General features: G+C 35.8%; 1 protein-coding gene across 7 annotated transcripts in view; it reads left to right on the top strand.

Moving 5' to 3' along the window:
* LOC112453264 (WD repeat-containing protein 78-like) overlaps positions 1–22,211 on the top strand; it is a 33,703-nt gene that overhangs the window by 9,709 nt on the left and 1,783 nt on the right. For 4 of the 7 annotated variants that reach the window (XM_025013893.1, XM_025013894.1, XM_025013896.1 and 1 more), the window contains exons 2-5: positions 6,285–6,344; positions 20,089–20,216; positions 21,515–21,773; positions 21,972–22,150. In XM_025013893.1, the coding sequence (XP_024869661.1) occupies positions 6,308–6,344; positions 20,089–20,216; positions 21,515–21,773; positions 21,972–22,150 (603 nt within the window). In that variant the 5' untranslated portion in view covers positions 6,285–6,307. Of the gene's footprint in view, positions 1–6,284; positions 6,349–20,088; positions 20,217–21,514; positions 21,774–21,971; positions 22,151–22,211 lie in introns of those variants that run through there. The other 3 variants (XM_025013890.1, XM_025013892.1, XM_025013891.1) reach the window with 1 other exon arrangement.

Consider the following 22,211-nt stretch of genomic DNA (forward strand, 5'->3'; position numbering starts at 1 on the left):
CTATTAATTATTATATATATAATTATATAAGAATATTTATTTTATATTTTAACTTTATTAAAATGAAAACAAAATATATAAAGTCACGACAGAACAACGTCCCTTTTGAGCACATTCATGCTATAGGTACCTAGCATGTTTAACAATTAGTATTCAGTCTGCTTGAGACACCCAGTGTAAGCATGTATATATAAGATACTGGCTTCCTCGAGTAAACTTGTTTATCAAGTTACACATGGCGATCGCCGGTGATCTTTGCTGGAAAAGGACGAGAAAGAGAGAGAATTCTATGACGGGATTTTGTCTGCGTCTTTTTTTTCCCATTTTTGCCATCCGGTATTCAGCATAAGAGAAATATGCGTTAAATACGTGAACATCGTTAAGTAAATTTTATTATTTCATCGTAATCGTACACCTTTCTGCGAATTTTATAGCATAATTTTATACACATTTAAAATATTTAATTTCTAATTATAAGAAATACTTAAACCATTTTCTACTCTAAAATATATTTATAATTTCTGATATCTTTTCAGAAGTAAATCCTTTCTAAAGTAAACTTGAGTTCGTTTTTAAACTGTCAAGATAAATCGTTAAGTTTTTTTATATGGCTTGTAGATCAAGTTTTCTCACTCAGTCTGTAATGCAATTCAAAAATCATCAAATTTTATCATATTCTTTTTCTTTCTAACACGCATACACCATAAAAATATTTAATATTAATTAATGTAAAAGTATGAAAATATGTAATATAATATATATAGCAAAGAGCTCTTTATAATTTTTAAGATTGACCACATTTAGTAAATTCTCTCGCGATTTGTTCTCTTACGAAATTCTCGTCAGTGACTCTACTTTATGTTACAAGCTCTCCCGAGAAATTATAATAAAATTACAATATAATTGTAAGATAAACTGCCGCTGTAAAATTAAAAAACTCATTCTTTGTTATAAACAATCAATTTTAATATCTTGATGCTCACAATACTATATATATAACTCATTGTTTTTATAGTTTTTATGTTTATGGTTTAGCGCAAATTATTTTTATATTTAATTACGAAATTTATATTTGAAATTGAACAAAGTGGATATTTTTGCGACCGATAAATCGGCGACCATTTAAGCAAATTATTTCACTTCAAGCAATGGTAGCTTACACAAATTATTATGACATACGTGCATCATTTTTTTGGAGCAACGATGAGTTTCACAAATTATTACGATGATGGATCACCTTGAGAACAATTCTTGTTCCTTCGATGCGATTATATTTGAATATTGTGTGGGTATTTCCTTCGAGTAGAAGAAATCCTTCTGGAGGATGCACAAACTGCCGAGGACTTTACTTGTACGGCGCCATTTCTTCTTTCCATCTTGCCACGCGAAAAAAGGAGAAAACAAGTTGCAGCGGGAAGGACGACTAAAACGCTACTAAAAGTCGACCGGTTGGCAAGAAGCAAAGGGTAAGAGGAAGAAGAATAAGAACAAGAGGAAGAAGGGAAAGAAGAAAAGGAGGAGGAGGAAGACGAGATCTCTCAGGGAGCGAGACGATCGTAAAGGCAAGAACGACAGAGACAAAGAGGCGAATGTTAATGAGGCAGATCTTGACCTCTCGCATCGCGCGAGGATCTCATCAGGATTCGCGGCCGAAACTCGAATCCTTGTTTCCTCAGTCCGGCTCGCTCTGAATTCGCGAATTCAAATACATTAGCGCGATAACATATAAAATACAACAGTAACAAGGAAAATAATTGATTTTATAAATTTCTAAAAATAATAATAAATTTAATTAAAAATTAAAAGGTATCACAATAATGTTTTTATTTTGTAAAAATTTTTGCGTTTTTTTCCTAAAATTTGAAAATCGTTTTCTAACGTAAGTGGAACTCATTGTAAAAAAGAAAGTTTACGATATCTTGAGAAAAATTATTAAGCTAAAATATTTCATCGTAAAACAATGTAGCGAACATTCTTAAAATCTTTTCCTCCAAAAATAATTTTGAAATTATTTTTAAATTTTTTTATTAATTTTTTTAGAGTAACAGAATGTTAATGCCCATTTGCAATGTCTATTTTAAAATATTGCCGGTGTCCACGTGAAATTATATGAAATATGGCAGTGTCTTGGCAGTGTCTTTTCGAAGGGTTAAGTCGCGGGAAAAGAGAATCTGTTCCTCTTCTCCGGGCTATTCTCTTGCTCAACTCGCGCGATCCGGTTCTTTGTTGCGCGACGGACGGACCTACTTGCTTGAGATTGATCGCGCGGTGGTGGGCTTAACGAGGCACGACGGACCTCAAAATCTGCTCGATAATTAATGAGAATCCCCGCTCGAGCGATGTAACGCAACGTTGAAATGCAACGACGAGATATGCAACGAGTATCTTCGACCTGGGAGCGTGCGCTGATTTGCCGAAAAAGAATATTGTACTTATTTTTCGCGAAGCTGCAAAATAATCAATAAAGCCAGTATCAAGATTATTCAAATGTATTCTCGAAATTTTCTCAGAAATTAAGATCTGTTTCATCGTATTGATGAAACAGATTATTGTTATTGAATTAGACAGAAAACGCTTCGAAAATTTTAACGAAACAAGCCGTCTTTTCTTTGCGACTTTATTTTTATTTGCTAAATTTATTATCTACTATTTATTTTTTATATCAAGTTGCGTTTTATTTTATTTTATTTTATTTTATTATATTGAAAACTTAAGTATCTGTTTGCAGTCTTTTTAAGTTCTGACATCAAATACCGTTAGAGAATTAATATGTTGTTGACACAAAGAGAAATCTTTCTAATGGAGTTCTTTCTTCTTAATTAGAACATACTAGAGAGAAACGTTGTAGATTCTTTCGCTAAGAGAGAATTTTATCTTAGCGTTTTTATTTGTCGTTTTGTGCCATATTATTGCAAAAATGCAGCGTCGGCAGATCTTTAGCATGATGCGCATTCTTTATGCATGCGTTCTCGTTTAAATGCAACGCACCCCAACGTCCGTGCGAAGTAGGCCACGCCAAAGTGGTCCAACCTGTATAATCATTGGCGTATTAACGTCGTGAAAAATCAAGGCCGCCGTTGACAGCCTTATGGCCATCACATGTATGATGTGCTCGTTAAAAGCGCCGTTACAGCTTATCTTGGTCGTTGAATTATCCGTGAATAATAGAAATAAAAACTGCGTTAAATTAGTAATTAAATTTTATTAGCATTCAAATAAAAGTGCAATTTAAGTTGCAATACAATCAAGATTAACACAGGATCACAAGAAAATTAACTAATTAATTTTAATAAAATTACAAATCACACCTCATTTCTTGACATTTCTCCATTAAATTGCAATAAAAATTTCAATATACGTATCTATATATATTGATGTTTTTTAGTTTATTGAGATTTAGTTTATTGAGATTTTATTTTCCTATTTTATTTCCGATCCCTTTTTGCCTCATACGGATTGATGTTTAATATCAATCTCTGAAGAGATATAGTACTGGGGAGATCATCCCCAAGAATATATCTCATGGATTCATTATAACGTTTGAAGAGAACTCTCGGACGTTCACCTCTCTCGTCGCGAGAGGACTGGCTTCCGGTCCTCATGGAAGAGGCTAACGAACGCTAAATCGTATCCGACGTATGATTCTTGGTGTCTCTTTACCGCTACAAAGGTAGTCGCACGCGTTGCTCATTTCCGTCATACTCATGAACACGACATGTGCATATAAAGAAGATATGAGAAATAGAAAAATGTTTTCGAATAATCTCGGAATTACTTAATTTAATTTAGATTTTACATTCACTTGATACTTGATACTTTATCTCGACTTCAATTTAAAATTTAAACTTTGTACTGCAGACATTTCTTTAATATTTAATATCCTATAATTATATTAGCTTAAAAATTAAATAAAAATTTTTATCAAGAAGGATTGTACTCTTACATATTTATGAAAAAGCTCTTGCGACTTAATACGACTTCTACAATCTAAACTTTTAAATTTAGAAGACCGTAATGTGTTCGGTTTTAAGATGATGACAATCGTGGTCACGATGGATTGCGCTGGTCAGGAATTGATTGTCTCCAGGAATCGAGAGAGAGAGAGAGAGAGGGGGGGGGCAAGAGAGAGAGAAGACAAGGAAGAGAAGGAAAAAAAGGAAAAGAGAAGAAGCGTCCTTGCCGGCAGCTTTGAACTGGTTATGTCAAATAGCCAGCCGGCATTTGTATGCGTGTGGCGCGTTGTCTTAAACTCACTTATGGGTTTCCTGCTGAGAGGAGAATTTGACAGGATTTTGCTTCTCGTTGGTTTTTTAACCAGTCACTTCCGGTTTTGCGTGCGTTTCGTAACCATCATATATGTCCGAATTGAGTTAGTTAAAAGCGTGCTTCTTGCTTACTCCGTAAAACCCAAATTAATTTTAATTAAAGACAGACTTCCCGAAAGTCTTACATCTCGTCTGAAGAAATAAGATAAAATCAGAGTGGAATGTTTTTTTAATTATATAAGGAAATTAAGTACTACAAGAGAATTTTATTTTAGTTATAATATAAAGATTTTTTATTTTGACTCTTATTTTAATTTCCGGGATTTTAATTTCGCTTTTTTGTTTTTGCTAAACTATTGAAAAAAAAAAAGAAAAGGACTAATTAAAGATAATTTTAACGCAATAATTTTTCTCCTATTTTTTGTGCGTTTTGAGATGAAACAAGAAATAAATTAATTTGACGAAATTTAATGAATTCATTCGAAGTTCTTCGCGAGTCGATTAAAATGCAGGAACCGGTCTTCGAATGCTGAATTTTATTAAGTCTCCGCGAAATACGCTAATGTATATGTACTTAATTAGACGTTATAAACTTTGAACTCGCATTTGCATAAGCGCCGACCCGAGCTTAGTATCGCTGACATTAATCTGTTACTTATACGCGACAAACAGGATAGAGTGAGAGAAGAAACGAACGGAGAAGGAGGACAGGGGCAAAGAAGGGCATACCGAATCCGTGATATTTCGCTGTGTTCCGCATAATTAGCGATACTAATTAACGGCCGTATCCTCACGCTCTTGTCAAACGCAATTACGCTAAGTAAACATGCCCCGCGGACACCTTACAAGTGAGCGGGTGTCTCATGACCTTTTTAATATTATACATTAATATGTAACCAATAATCATGTTAACTTAAGGATTGGAGAAACGTAATTTAATTATATATAATTGAATTTTCCACTTAAAATTTAATTTAACATGAAATTTATGTTATTTTAATTTAAATATTACAAAAAATTTACTTTTTATTTAATATAAGCTTGAACAAATTGTAAAAAAATTATGGTAAGAGAAACTAGCTATATTATATCATTCATGAAAAATCTATTTAATATTATTCAATTTAGGTTAATTTAAATTCTTTAACTGTGCACATACTTTACGCATTTATTTTACTTTACGCATACACGTGCACATGTAATTCGAAAGATAATTAAAGAGCGTTTAAAGTTATTTGACGTATCTAAAGCGTCACTCGATATAAAGCGGCGCGATTAAAATGATAAATCCGCAGGTTATAGCGTGAAATCCACTGGCATTCGAGGCCACCGCTTGAAGGTAGATCACCTGTCGTTACCTATTAGTCAAGGGGATTTTGTAATTATTAGTTGCTCAGTCCATTAGCGTTGAGGAAACATCCCATCCGAGCCGCGTCATCGCCTAGAGCCAAGCAGAGTGGCTCCTTTATCCTCCCTATGTTCGAGGATTATTTTAGCGAGTCTAATGAGTTTTGATAGTCGGCTGCAGATCCCGTTTAATCGCGGGGTGTCCTGCGAGCGTGTCCGATTGCTACCGTTTCGCATAAGCGTTAGTCCTATGTAGAATAATGCTGACGTCGAATAATGCAATTACGCGTTTTCATCGTGTCAAGGAAAAACGATGCGTCGGATTAAATCGAGCGTCACGAATGTTAAAAGGAAAGCTGAATATAATAACTCTTTAATTAATGGTTTTATATTTTACATGAAAATGTGGATAACGATATTATTTTATGGGTTACAGATGCGTTTACAAATTTATTTTACGCCTATAACAAATTTTAGATCTGCAGTTAACTTGTATTACAAAAGTATTAAGGTGAAGGATGAGTTACAAGGGAATGTTACAATTTCTACGAATATTCTACTTCAAGGAAAAGAAAAATTTTGTGTTGCGAATGGCTACGTTTTATTATAATATAAGGATAAAAGATATTAAAATTAGGTATGTTCCTTAAACTGCGATTTTCTCTGTTGCAGGGACACGATCTTTCACAAGCTAGATGATGTTTGCCAAGTTTTGCAGACAAGTTCCAGATGGTGAGTGCTTAAAAAAATCCTATCTACATATAGTATGCCTATATATTTAGTCCACCGCATTTGCTTTAGAGCAAGGACTGTATTCGCTGGTTTATTCATGTTTTAAATAAAGAAACAGCCATATCTGACAAGTAATCACTTTGCATTTGTTGCATAATGTATAATGCAAGAATACAAAACTTAAATAGTAGTTATGCTAATATTTAAAAAGAGTCATCATAATTCAGCCGCACCTATGATTGTTACAGTCACAGAATTTATATAGATGAAGATATAAATATGACAAAAGCGTAATACTATATAATACTTTGCTTTTGCTGATTGATAAAATATCCAATAACATAACAAATGATGAGATAAACAAGGAAGTGATCGCTGTATCGATTAGCATTTATTGTTAGAGGATTCCTGGAGAGATCTCTGAGAGATGCGAGTTTGCGTGCCGAGGTCACGGTTCGACGAAAAGACGTGAGAACGGGAACGTCCTCCTTCGTGCTTTAAAGCCGCGAATTAACTTCTTTTTGTTTTTCGTCGCGGCCGCGGCAGCGTAGATTTTCGACATCGAAATTGCTCAGCCACCACCGACACACCGGGGGTTACGACTTCTCGTAACGAGACCGCTTCGCTTATTCAGCTGGGATAAAAAGTCGTGAGAACTGCCTGAAAAAATTTCTCTGTTCGGTTTTACGAGTATCATTTTAAAAAGATCGGCAGGCAAATTATTTGTTTCTTTATATATAATATAAACACACAAAAATATACAATACATGATAAATATATGCATATACTGCACGTACATACATACGTAATCAAAAGTTAATCTTCTTTCTTGAAAAAAATAAGAGTTATCTCTAGAAAATTATTTCTATAAATATTAATTTTCTTTTTAATATTATAATATATATATTATAATGAGTCATTATTAATGACCATGTTATATTAATAATAATTTTGTTCAAAGAATTTAATATGATATGAAACTATGAAAAAATAAAGTTATGAAATTATAACAATGTAAAGTAATATTTAAAAATTAACTTTTCAATATATGTATAATATATCAATTATATATTTATTAAATTTTTAACAATTTGTACGTGAGAAATATTTTATTCCGCATATATAGTACATACAAATCTTTATAATTACAATTTATACTTTTAATTAGCATAAACGTCAGTATTTTGATGAATAACTCTGAATAGCGATGATCTTGGAACGTAATCTTCTGAACTCTCTTAACGTAAGAGTGCAGAAACAGTGAGACAGTACGATAACAGTAAAAAGAAAAAAGAACCTTATTAAGTCGTCTTAATTAACAAACTCTCTTCCGAAGCGGCTCTTAATCGACATCATTAGACATGGAACTCTAACGCTAATTCCGCAATTGGGATTTAATTAACGACTTAATTAATGACTTTATCGTGACGATGTTGTCCCCTGGGAAAATTATGACACAATCCACCTGCGCGGGACATTATATACGTCGACGACAGCGTATTTCTGAACGTTTATTATGAACAAACAACCGCAAACACATTTGAAGAAATACGTTAATCGCATAATTATAGTCACAAGAAATCTTTAAATTCCTGAGATTTCTCAGAATTACGTTTTTAAATGTCTCTCCTTGCAATGAGATTTAGTTTAATTGATTTTTGTATAATTGTCATTCTTTTTCTTATTTTTTTGGAAAAGTTAAATTAAAATGGAAAATAAAAATATTATTCTTATTTATTCGTTATGTATATTATGGAACAGAGATCATATAACATATAATATATACTATAACATTTATTTTGTTATGCAATTTAAAGCTTAATTGTACAAAATTTCGGTTTAATGTACCCCGTGGTAAGCCATTTGACGGGTCGTTTCTCGTGAAGCATAAAAACGATCTCCTCGGGCCCCCTGTTTTCCGCTAACTTGCCGTCGCAAGAAAGGATAAGAGAAGAAAAGGGTTCAAGACCTCGAGGGGAACCCAATGGGAAGCATAGCAGCGTGTAGCAGCGCCGACTCTTTTAAAGACGTCGGCGCCGCTTAATTAGCATGCTAATTAGTTGCGCGAATTTCGTGACGCGAACGACGAGGATGTACACCTCGTTCAGAGTGCATTCTCAGGCAGGACGTGGTCTGCAGTGATCGATTCTCGCGGCACGACCGTCATTAATTACTTTATTCGTGGATTAGCGACCTCTCGTCAATTAGTCGTGCTCTAATAATTAATTCGATCGATCGTTAGTTATGTCGAAAAACGATTATTGATATTATTATTTAGAGAAATTATTAAATTTAAAAAAAATATTGTTTTTAATTATTAATTATTATTAGCATTAATAATATAATCATATAATTATAGAAAAAATAATAGATAGAATTAAATCAAATTAAACCCTAGGGAAGAGGATTACTTAAAAAATTTTTTTTATGACGATCTTTTAGAAAAAAGAGGAAAGAGAAGAATTAATTAATTATCGTAGTGACTGCGATGTTGCGACGTTCGTGAGCAATTAAAATTTTCTTATCGCCCTTCGCATTACCATCCGAAATTAACTTCCTTACTGAAGCGCTTTACGAGATTCCTTAGGAATTTAATCAGCTATCAGCATCGTGCAGCATTGCGAGAAAAGAATGGGAAGGAGCGGCAGCTAATAGATGCCTAATCTCGAGCGCATTGACCGATTGGAAGTGAGATAGAACGATATAGGGATGTCGGTGCTAGGTAATACCGAGTATATCGAAACACGGCATCGGTCGTTAAAGTGCGCGATATAAATAGGTGTTCCTGCGTTTAACAACGCCGTAAAATCGTTAGGCCGTGCTCATTAACGCGTTCTTTCTTGGGCGTTCAATTCTCCGTTCCGAGCGCAACCTCGACAATTTCCAGATAAGCAATGCTTTACGATCATTGTCTTTCATTTGTCCGTGTCTCTGCTCGTTGAAAATTTTAGGACGATCTAACGCGTTGCTGTTGTTTAAATGTAAATTATTATATCAACATCTATATAAATAGCAGAATAATGACTGATTAAAAATTGAATTAATATAAAAATTAAAAAGAAAAAGGCCAATGATCGAGCAATAGTAGATGTTAAACCTTTTTCTTTTTAATTTTTATATTCATACGAGCTTGGTTATTATTTTTATATTTATTTGAACTAAATTAAATTGACTTCTTTAACCAGAATTTATGTAGAATTGAGATAAAACTGAATTACTAAAATATTGAAATGGAATTAATTTAGAACTTAATTAAGAAATATTCGGGTAAATTTCAAATCATAAATTAAAAAACTGGTGCCTTTTGTAACTAAATTATTTTTTATTTGCCAATGAAAATGAATTGCTGACGATTGAGCGTATCGTATTTTTTCACTCTCTTATATCTATTTTTTCTTTTTTTTTCTTTGATCTTTCCAAACTTTTGATGTCAATGATCAAAGCGCGGCGCGGTTTAATTTTAAGCACGGTTAAATGACTATCAGGGAGAAATGACAAATATGTCATTTTCTTAATTGAGGAATATTATTCTTAATTAAATATTTAGTTATAAAATCAAGAAATTTAAAAAGATTTTTTTCCACATATTTCAATCAATTTAATTTATCATGATATCTATAATCTATAATCCATACATTTTTCCTCAATCATTGATAGTGTTATCGGTATCCTTAAATATCCGACGCTGATTATCTGAATGTTATAAGCATTAGCGGATACTGGCGAAAGAACGACATCGAGAAAGGGCACCATGGGACGTTTCGCGCCGCTTCGAGACGAAGAGCATTGTCCGTGCAGCGGGACAGCGATGTTTAAGCGAGGCCCCTCGCCCGGGGCGAGATGTGCCTCAAATTGATTTGTTGTAAGCGATACGCTACCCCTACGGGGCGAGCGAATGGCACAATAATTGGCTACATAAACAATGACCGGCGAAACGATCCCTCACCGTCTCGACACCGTCTCTTAAACGCCGTTATCTCGCAACAATGTGAGACAGCGCCGCGCGCCGCTCGTATGAAATAAACATACGAGTGGAGCGTGAATTTGGAATAAGATATCGCTATACTTGTCATTTGCGTCATAATTGAGTGAACGGTTGAAACAAATGTATATCAACAATATTGTTAGATTATACACACATATATACTTATATGATATGATTTACAATATAATTAAAAATGTGTATTATATAAATAAATAACACATTACATATATAACTCTGTAATTAATATAAATTATATTGCAAATATAATATTTGCAAAGAAAATCCGAAGAATTTTTCCAACGAATACTACATAAATTCACGAATTACCTTTGTCATTGCAAATACTTTTGTGGCGGGGTTTAATTAATTGTAGGATTTTCGAGACTTCGAGACCATAAGGGAAGCGAGCATAGGACGTCGAAATCTTCCAAGGCGTTCAAAAGATCGCACTTTTGCCAGATTGGCAGAACGGGTCAGATTGGCTTCATGGCTGAAAAGTAATTGCGAGATCCGAGATATCGCCGGCCAGCCGCTATACGCAATTTGGGCCTACATCTGGCCCCACTGCTTCTTCTTTTCGCCGGATATATTTTCGCGCATAGAGATCGAATCGTTTGAAAGAAAATTTATTTTAAAAATGTTCGAAACAAGTAGTGGCATATATTCCGCGGATATACAAGAAATAAAGAAAAGACATATTTTAAGAGAGAAGAGGAGGCCACTTCCCCCCCCCCCCCCCGAACGTGCGGAGTATATCGAGTTCATGCCGTTGAAGCAAACCACAATGAATATGTATCAAATTTATGACGCGCGGTTGTGTGGTACCATGCGCTTCTCCGCCCACTCACACTCGCGTGCATGCTTCGTGATTTATGCCGATCGTAATGCAGACGGTACACGAGCCGAGAACCTCGAGGAAAAAGGAAAATTATCCTCTATTTTCCCCGCCGTACGTTTCAATCTAATTAGGAATTTTCGAATCTACGTTGCTTCTTACGAGAGAGTCGAGAATATTTCTAACGACGAGTTTCTGATAAAGACAAAGCGTAAAATTAAATTACTTACAAAACATCTACGTTGTCATGATGAAAATTAAAACCTTACAGACTTCTTTCTAAATTATGCTGTAATGTATTTGACATTCATTGATTCGACGTAAAGCACATAACTTTTGAAAAATGGCGTTTATACGATTAGTTATTACGAGATTGGCAATTTCATTAAGCCTAAGCGATGAATTCCGAGTCATTGTCCATTTCGAGAATAAATTTAAATAAGCCATAAATCCTACTACTATATTATTTTTATCAATTTGACAATAACTGAACAATTAACTACAGAAATTATTTGGTTTTTATTATCACTAACAGCGCCGTTCTGTTATCACTAACAGCGTCGTTCTGGATTTTATCTTCATTTCTAGCATTTAAAATATTTTTATAAATTAAGATTATGTTGTATCAATATTAAATAAATTAATACAAATTAGGAAATAGGAATTTCCCCGCGTTTTCTTGACCATCTAAGATATAATTAAAAATTGTCTGCTCGAAAGCGACAGACGGAGAACAAATCGATGTTGCTGCGTTGAAATGCGATAATAACATTCGTTAGTGATTTATCTTCTATCAGAAGCACGCGCGCTTCTCTTCAATTTTCACCGACGTTAATCGCATAATCCGTTATCGAGAGATAACATCTGATACTGAGTTCTAAATGGGGATAATTCTCTATACATATGCGCGATGATTATTTGTGCATCTGTAATATTTATTATACCATTTCGATTCCGTTAAGTCTACTTGATCGTCTACTTTATCATAATTTTTCATCGCAATATCGTACCTCTCAGATTATATAGAACTTGTTATGTAAAGCTAATTATATTCTGGAATCTAATGGAGGATTAAAGACTAGTTACTGACTAATTAGTAATTTAAAAAGTTGATATAAAGTAGAGAGCTATATATAAAAAAAGAAAACTATATACATATATATATATATATATATATATATATATATATAATAAATATTAATATAATATTATAATTAAAATATGTAAGCAATATAAAAAATAATCATTTTTTCTGATAAATTTTGAAGTTTTAAATGATTTTTAAAATTTTTTAACATTACATTTAATATTTAAAGTATATCTAAAAGTACTATTGTACTAAGTATTTAATTACATTTGTTGTGAGGCAAAGCTACATCTAAAATTTTCAGCTATATTTAAATTGTCTTTTTCTAAACATGATTGCATAAAAAATTTTAGCTATATTTGAATCGCTTATTAAATCAAGCTACTTAATTTAGTCTTAAATTTAGTCTAAATTATTTGAAAGAGAGAGAGAAAAAAGATCATAATTATAATGCGCAATAATTTGACATTATTGGCAGATTAAATGACAGCTCGTTCATCTAAATGGATGATTATGCCAGTCGAGGTGCACATAGGAAGCCTAATCGTGCGGAAAATCCTGCGTGATGGGCTATCCTTAATACGTCTCTCAGCGATAATCGTGATAAGCCTGTTTATAACGGCTGTGTGACAGTACTCATCTTGGCTTTATCCGGGTTATCATAAATCCACGGCGCAATCATTACGTCGTCCGGTTGGCTGTAGGCATTTTCCCATTTCTTTTTTAAATAATAATGCCGTAATCCGGCGACGCAAGTTCAAAGTATTAACAAAACCAACAGTAACATTGACACCACGTGTCATAAATCCATGAATAATTTATCAACCGTTACTTGCTCACATATATCGTCGCCGTGTGCGATCGTTATTTCCGGCTTTGGAGATTGGAGAGAGATGGAAGAGAGTATACATTTTTTGTACCCGACAGTAATCATATAATCAATTAGACATACCAGGAAGCTATGTAAGGTACATATGTGTTGTTCTTATATTAACTCTAATTAGAATATAACATATATATAAAGTGTGTATATGTGTGTGTTAAAATACACATATATATATAAAATACACGACATATAAAATTATGGGCTGGTTGTTCCAGCCTGTAGCTAAACTACCTTATAGTTAAATCATATGTATGTCTTTGTTTATCCTTTACATTGGACAAAGATAGACATGTGATTTAACTATCAGGTAGCTTACCAATAGTTTGGAACAACCGGCCCTATAAGCAGAAAATTCTACTTTACAATTTGATACAAAATTATAGATTGCCTAAAGTGGGCATAAAGTGTATGGAATTTTACGCATTACAATGCTTCTTAACTGTATACTAAGGGCACATATAATTACTCAGAATTAACTAATAATACGTTAAGATAATATAATAATATGTCGTTATCTAATTTTCGAATTATAATTAATACGATATTTTCTTAAGTTATTTTAAGTCAAGTTAAGTCAAGTACTACATTAATTAGAAATTTTCAATTGACACTCGATGATATTGTAAATATTATACACCTAAATGGCATTATACAAACTTTCATGCAGTCTTCGGGAATTAAAGAGTCGAATCTTCCTGACGGTTCGGCGCGAGCCGCGCATATCCTCGTGCACTTACACGAGCGCACGTGCATGTACGCCATATTAATTACAATGATTTCCTGCCACTTATGCCCGAGCGAGATTTAAATTATAGATATTCACTGCGGGTCCGCGGAGAAGACCGGGGAGAGAAGATCCGGAGAAAGAGGGAAAAGATGGGAAGAGAGAGAGAGAGAGAGAGAGAAAGAATGGGCAGCAAAGAGGCCCGACCGGACCTTCAGCCATGATTACAGGGTGCGCGCGAACATTTCAGGAATCAGACTCGCGTCAGAACTCTCGGGTCATGGGTCAGTCTTGCCCCCGCCTTCTTCTTCTTTTCGATCTTTCATGTCCCTCAATTCTTCTTTTGCCATATATATGTATATATATATATATACATACATGCGTATATGTATACACACATATTGTCGTAAATATTTTTTAATTATTTTAAATCAACCCTCTCTAAGAATTCGTGAATCGGGAAAACTTTTGTCGCAATTTATTCTGGGTTGAAATCGATTTTATAGAAATCAAGAAATTAAAAACATATGTAGGGAAAGAACTATCGCAACACAGCCGTGTACCGTGACAAATTGTCCTAAGCAACGCGAAGTCGTAAATCAGAGGGCATTGGGCCGCATGTATCCCCTTCCCCGGGATCTGAGCGCAATTAAATCGTAAAACGCGCCTGGTGCATTAATAAAGATTGGCTGCACCGCGGTATGGAATTTTGCTGCGATGAAAAATTTGCCGATGAGAAATTTTTTGCGAGAAACTTTTCTTTACATTATTTTTCTCTTTCTTATCATTATCCTTAAAAAAAAAATAACATAAAGAGGAGAATTAATTTTAATATCGAGTAAATTAAATTTTTGTAAATTCATAAAATAAGTTGGAAATTAAAGCGTATGAAGCGTCATGTGAGACTCCTCCCCAAAGTGTTAAATTATAACGTTATACAAGGCTGGATATTTCTTGAGAAATTTTTTAGCGCGAGAATATCTTTGTTTTCTCCCGTGAGGTCGTTATCGGTTAACGCGAAGACGAAGCTATCATTCGAGTTCCTCGAACCGCGTTCTCCAGGTGACGGAGAACCAGGTCGGCGATGAACACGCTCTCTTTCCCTATAACTCCCTCTCTCCTCCCTCTTGAAAGAGGACTTGAGCTGAAGTTTATGCGCGGCTGTTTACCACTCGGTAAATGTTATGCCGCGGTCATAACGTATATCTTGGCGGGGCTGTATGGAAAGTCCCGTACGGGATGGCCATTAGCCGCATTCAATCACCATTACACGCTCACGCGCTTTCTGCCCCTCGCCCGCTTCTCGTCCCTCTTAAATCCTTGCTCGCCCAGGATCAAGGTGAAAATATGTACGCGCCAGCCAGGATGAGAGTCAAGACCCGTAGCTACTCATGAGAATCGATGTTCGTTTTACACTTATATTGATCGGAAAAACTTGAAGAGACTTCCGCCGGAGACTTTTAGCCTGAGTTTAGCCGAACACAATTTTCGTTTTAGGCTGATCGATCGATTCTTGTTTATTGCACGACTGGCCATTTCTGTTAAAAAAAAAATATCTGCTTTGGTCTTGCAATTAGATATGGGAAAGGTCATCAACGCGATGAAGACTTCAGAAAACCCATTTTGTCACTTATCTTTTTCGTTCAGACAAATAATGAAAACACGTATGACAAAATATCCAGGGCGTTGAAAAATATCCAAAATTTTAGATATTTATTTTTCAATGATCTTACTTTTACAATTTTATATGCGCATTGACTAAAGAAACCAATTAAAAAAAAAATCCTTTGCTCTTTTCGGGTTTTATTTCTTTTAGCAAAGTATTACATGTTTTCAAAGTTTTAGACCCTTTGTCTCTAACACTTTGTATATAAAGATGTAGAACACATATTTCTTCTCATATTTTTTACAATATAAATACATTTATATAGAAATATGATTTGTTTCGTCTGTGCTACTATATCAACACTACTTGTTGCGTTACTTTCTACTGTATTCCTTTCCTTTTCATTATGTCAGTTAAGTTTACACACGTACATATCCCGATTCTCTAGAATTGTTTCTCGATTGTTTCTCGCGACGAATTAATTCGCGATCGGAGCTCGGAGCCCGTCGGCGTCGGGCCGCCGGCTCGCCGGTGGTTACGCCAGCGGCGCGGCGGTGTAACCGGCGTGCAAGTATTTTGGACCGGGTGGGTCCCGGTCGGATTCTCGAGTCCCTTTCTCGGCCTCGCGCTGCCCCTCAGGCTCTTCACGGTTCCCAAGGGGGTCAGAGGTCGCTGGGCCCTCCTCCGCCTCGGTTCCTCACCCCGCCGCGTCTCATCGACCCGCCACTTACGAACCGCCCATCCTCCCTCTTCTCTCCCTCGCGCGAAAGAGTTATTCATTCGTTCGGGCATGACGAGAGACGTCAGGGCGCGAATCTCGCAAAAATCGTGAAATTATAAATTATACTGGGATAAGCACCAGGATATAAGCGACGAGAAGCAAAGTGTTGCAATTTCAAAGAATGTAACGAAGTGGAAACGTATCTTCTTCTCCGCAAGCAGAAGCAAAGGGAGGCTCAAGTTTTTGAATGGTGATCATATTATATTATATTTCATTTAACTTATCAAACTGGGATTAATGTAACAGGATATAATTATAACAATTACAATAATAAGTATCAAATCTTTGTTGTCGAAATAAAAGAAGTTTAACTTACATTAGTTTTACAAGGGCGCGGACAGCTAGACGAGCGCTTCGCTGTCGCGCGACAAAGTCGCTCGTCTGTCCGCGCCTTAAAACTTGAAATATGAAGTGATTATCAAAGGTATGATATATCTATTAATTTATATTTTTATATTTTTAATTAAAATTTATGTAATAAATGTTTGGCGTATCAATCATACGTCATCTTATTTTTTATCTTTAATTACTTTTTAATTTTATTACGATTTTAATCTTAAATTGAGCGAAATTTAGGTATTTATATCTATAGCAATACCTCTAGTTGCGTGTCATCTGTCACGGACAGTCAATTAATAATAAGCCGATTTACGGCGACAGATCTACGATTCCGATAGACAGGTTGATCTACTTTTTAGTGACGATATTTAACGGTATTTTCACTCGAATGAGTCGGGAGGGAGATGTGCCGAGGGGTCGAGGGGGAAGTGCGTGCTCATCGGATGAACGCTCGTCGGTCGAAGGGGCGGCTTCGTGGGACTCGAGGCCCAAGTCGGGGTCGTTTTTGCGAGGTCTGATAGCCGACAATTACGCGGTCACGGCGATTGGACGGGCCATTTTCGCGGGAAGCATGGACCAATCGAAGCACCGGGTATTACCTTCTTTCTCTCTCTCTCTTTCTCGTCATATCCCGCTTTCTCTCCCGGGATCTCTCTCCTCTCCTAGAGTACTACTCGGCGCGCCGCAACGAGCACGTTTAGTCTAGTCAGAGCTGCACCTGCGGGTGAACCGTAAGCACACCTGCAATCTCGCCGTCAGTGTCCGGCAATCGATGAAAAGTGCGGAAAAAAACGCGATTTTTTTACTTTCTTTCAATTATTTTTTTTAATTATTATCTCTTCTCGGTTTACACCTTTTCCTTTCAAAGAGGATGATCTCTAGTCAGTGTGAGTGCAAAATTATTGTTAAAAAACAATTTTCTAAAGGAGATATTTGAGTGTTGATTGTACGTGAACAGTGATATGAAAATCTATCGAGATACTGAGGCCTGAGAGTAATGTGTTGTAATCACATAATAATGTGCGTGAATAATTGTAGGTGGAAACGTGCAATTAGAAAATATCGGGATGTTGATTTTCTAAATATCTAATAATCAAATATATCACAATAAATTATTAAAATATATTGAAATAAAATGTTATCGCAAGATTCCCGGCGTGATTCTATGAGATGTATAAACATTGATTCATAAGTGTCGTTGATTTTAACGAGTTTAGTGAAGTTTTCTGAGATCTCTCACGATTCCCAGCCACGTCGCGCGTCGCGTCGTCTTAATAAAATGTAAAAGAATAAAAAAGTATAAAATATGTGCGCATCTGTAAGGCTTATAGAATAGAAGTAAAAATATCGAGATATAATCACGAAGCTGCAAGGCGCGAAACAAAACATCACTGCATCCCTGACAGCGCGATATCTTCGTCGTGGTAGCGACGTAGCGTGTTAAGCCAATGGCAACGACAACGTCAACGGCAACGTGCCGAGTGATCTGGACGATAACGTGGTTAATCGCGCGGTGATTAGCGGCTAAATGTTAATGAATTTCCGCGATCATCGTCGAGCCCAAAGAAGCGGAAGCGGTCGCGTAGCGCAGGTAATTCTCGTTCCTCTCTCGCCCGACGGCTTTTTTCTCTCGCCGACCGATACACATCGACATCATCTGTCAAACGACGTTCGTTCACGGTAGACACGGAGAGTCGCTCTCGTATCTCTCGACCGTGTCGAAGAAACTTGATAAGAGCTCGCCGGATAACGAGGATTTATTGTGGATCGGATTGAACTGTCGTACGTCAAGTTTACGAGAAAGCGGAAAAGTTTATTACGGACCGCGAAAGAAATATCCGCTGATCTTTTGTGATCTATTGGCGGTCTCACGAGATTAGAGAAACTGGATAAACGCCTCACGCTTATCTCTCCAGAGAATTGAGTTAGTGCGTTTACTCTCTCACGGTTACAATAATATAACAAACAGTATAGTGTAAATATACAATGATATCATGTTAATTATAAAATGAACTTTTTCCACGCTCTTTAAGAAAGACTTGGTTGTCGTGAATATCGATTCTAAAAATTGTCATATTAATATACTGTTCTAATCTTCCTGATTTTTTAATTGTGTGTCACATTTTTATTTCTAAAATAGTCTTACGGATTACTTTTTGACGAGATGGAAAGTTAGTTTTTGTGCAAAGAACACATGGTAAGTCATTAGACAAAAATATATAAGTTATATATTCTTTCGAAAAGCACTTCGCAATATTTACTCTTACGCTAAAAGTTACGCGCGTGACAGCTCCTTAGCAGCGCACGTGCTCGCTGATCACGTGCGTGCAAATCGAGTCGTCCGACATCTCATCATCCGGACGTACCTACATATTATACATAAGTGCATCGCGGCTAAAACATGTGTGTGTGTCACTTGTGTAGTATCGTTCTAACCGTAATATCGTTAGTTTATTAATTTCACATTAATTTAATATCAATCTGAATTATTAGAGATTATTATTAATTCAACATTAAATCATAGATATTAATTGAACAATGTGCTGTGATTTCGCATTGTAACGAAACGCTATAATCTCGGTAGCGTCGGTAGCGGTCAGGGTATCGCGGCATTCTTGCCTACAAATTCTTCCTCGTCATATTCTCACTCGATCGCGGATCCAACTGACGTAATCGACATTGGGATCGCGCGAGATCGATAAATCTTCACGCCCGCGATCGCTCGCTCGTTTCCCATGAAGAAACGGGTCTTCCATCGCCGCGCCGCGGCATTCCGCTGATGCGAGTAAACGAGCAAATTCGTAGGTTGGGGTCCCCCCTACGGGCCCTACGGTACGCCACGTCCGATCGAATCCCATAAGTCACGGGACTCGAATACTGTGTTTAAGCAGCGAGCTCATTCTCTCGTCCATTATCCCCGTGCGTGTAAGGCCCCGAAATGTTTTTTCGAGATCCTTGCCTTCGAAGGGAACGCGAAGTCGAGGCACGCAAAGCACAATACATAAAAATTATCCTTGGCCGATCCCAAATCGATCCATAAAATTTCGGCGAGATTTTATATTTCTATTACGACATATGTTATTTAATTTTGTCGAAAAGGCAAGCAGTTATGTATCTTAATTTAAAATTTTTTTTCTAAAATAAGAAACAATTAAAGAGTTTAAACTCATATCTATATATTATGTAAATATATGTAAATTATTTAAATATATATGTCAAATTATACGGTTTTATTAAAAAAATTATTGATGACACACTAATAGATAATAAAAAATGCAATTATAAAGATTAAAGTATAATTAAATTAGAGAAGTTTCCTCACACCAATGTCCTCAGAAACTAACTGGTGAAGAAATCTAAAAGAAATTCCCATGCTGAGATATTGTTTATAAAAAAGCTTATGCTTTCAAATTTCATGCAATTCTTAACATTTCTGATTCTCCATTCTCCTATTCTTTTTTTAAACAGTTCTTCTTAAATCTGTATTATTTTTTATTTTAGGAGATCTGAAGAGGCGACACTCCTGGAGTAGCGAAATCGACCATCAATTGGAGGAAACGGAAGCTATAACTATCTCAGGGGAAGATCCCGCTGTTCCAGCCTCGTCGATCAACGATAGAATCTCCAAGGTACCATACGATATCATACGAATCGTTTTCGGTCCTCTCCTTTAAAAAAGCCAACATTGTAAGCATATTAAAGGCTTATAGAAAGTCGAGGAGAAAGATATATAATTCCTTGTTGGAATATATTGATATGTGCTTTAAGTCGTTTTTTAGCTCTAGTTCTTATTGTTCGATATAATTCTGAATTTATATTAAAACATATACGCACACAACGCGCCTATACATACAATTTTAAAAAGCCACGTCACAACTGTGCATATATAGTAAAAATTAATAACAGCTTAAAATTAATGTACGCTTAGAAATTGCCGCGGTCATTTATTCGCGCGCAGGAAAGAGGCGACAACCGTAAATTTCCATGGCGCGGTAAAGTACGAGCCGGAACCCTGCGCCAAAGAGAGCTCCGCCAAATAATTCATTTCGGCGACTCGCCGCGGGTTAATTGAACGCCTATGAGACGCATTAATAATCCACTTTCTGTGTGAACGGGAAAAGACGGCTTCTCCACCTCCACTGACGGCGGGAGGGGTGAGAATCCGGTACAAATTATCCGGACCCCCTTCCGGGTCGCCGAAGTCCGATCAGACTCGAATATGTTGTCTCTCTTTTTTTAATATTATGTAATTCGGAGGGGGATTTTCTTTTTTTTGTTAATATTACGTATACCTGAATATTTTTTCTCTGTTATGCAATTTTGAACATTAATTTTTTTTACCGTATCTTTAATTTATTTGTAAAAATACGCAACATTTCTTGAAAACAAACAGGTGAGAATAAGGTGAGAATAACAAATCTAGAAATCCAGCAGAAAAATGCAAGTAAACGAGTTGCATAAGGAAGGCATTTATTTCGCAAGAATATACTCTTTCTTAAAAGATATAAAAAATATAAAGGGAACGTACGCGTATCACATCTTAGCTTTCTGCTTCAGCTTCGTTCCGAGTGGCTAGTCGTGTTCTAGAAATGCAGAGATGCGACGCGATATCGATAGAGAAATATCACGCATATTACGCGTCCCACGAATAATAGTGATTATTAATTCAACCGAAAAATGCTAGAAGAGAGTGATACATACTGAACGAATTTATTAGTTTAGAATAGCTAGAGAAAAAAATAATTAAACTACAGCAAGCTATAAATAAAAATTCTACAAATTATAATTATTTATATGTATACTTATGTTTCGTTTTGCGTTTTTATTTTAATTAATATAAAGATTTGTAATTTTGTAATAAGATTTAATATACTATTCTTGTGTCTTCGTTATTAAATTTTGATCTGACAGAGAATGTATTTTCCAGGAGTATGGCCGTTCGGTGCAGACGGTGGACCTGGTGGCGGACTGCCCGTTGCAGGTTGTGACGGGCGACTCGAGATCGCCGACACTCTCGAGAACGCCGACACCTTCCCCGACGTCCGTCGCGTCGACGACGAGCATGGGGCAACGATCGAGCACCCTGTTACGCCCCAGAATCTCGCTAACGTGGGTCTTGCGCGGCCAACAACAATCTAACTTGGGTCCTGGATCTAACAACTATTCGACTATTAATGGCAGTGGAGGTAAATGTCATTTCTTTTTTATTATTCCTCATTCTTCTTATTTATTTTTGAACAGTATAACGTTATCGAGAGTCATATTATTGAGTAATAAGAAAGTCACTTAAACTTTTAATAAAGCATTTTTAACATAGAAATTATATGCTACAATATTATATTATCTTGTATATCTTGATAAAATTATGCATTTTTTTTTAAAAGGTACAAACAATGATCGAGACGCTTTTTCGCGGGGCAGCAAGAGATCCTCGAGAAGAAGCGTTAAAAGTGTCAAGGAGAAAGACGCTGCTAGCAAGGAAAATATTGAGAACAAGGAGAGCATTGAGAAGCGCGAGAAGAAGATTTTGCACAGGCTCCAGAAGATCGAAAGAATCGAAAAGGTAATCTGTAATCTTTATTTCCCAACTCGAGATATAAACTTTCTTTTATAGATAAATTCTT

The sequence above is a fragment of the Temnothorax curvispinosus genome, unplaced genomic scaffold (assembly GCF_003070985.1).
Source record: "Temnothorax curvispinosus isolate PA1 unplaced genomic scaffold, ASM307098v1 QBEX01004244.1, whole genome shotgun sequence".
NCBI lineage: Eukaryota > Metazoa > Arthropoda > Insecta > Hymenoptera > Formicidae > Temnothorax > Temnothorax curvispinosus.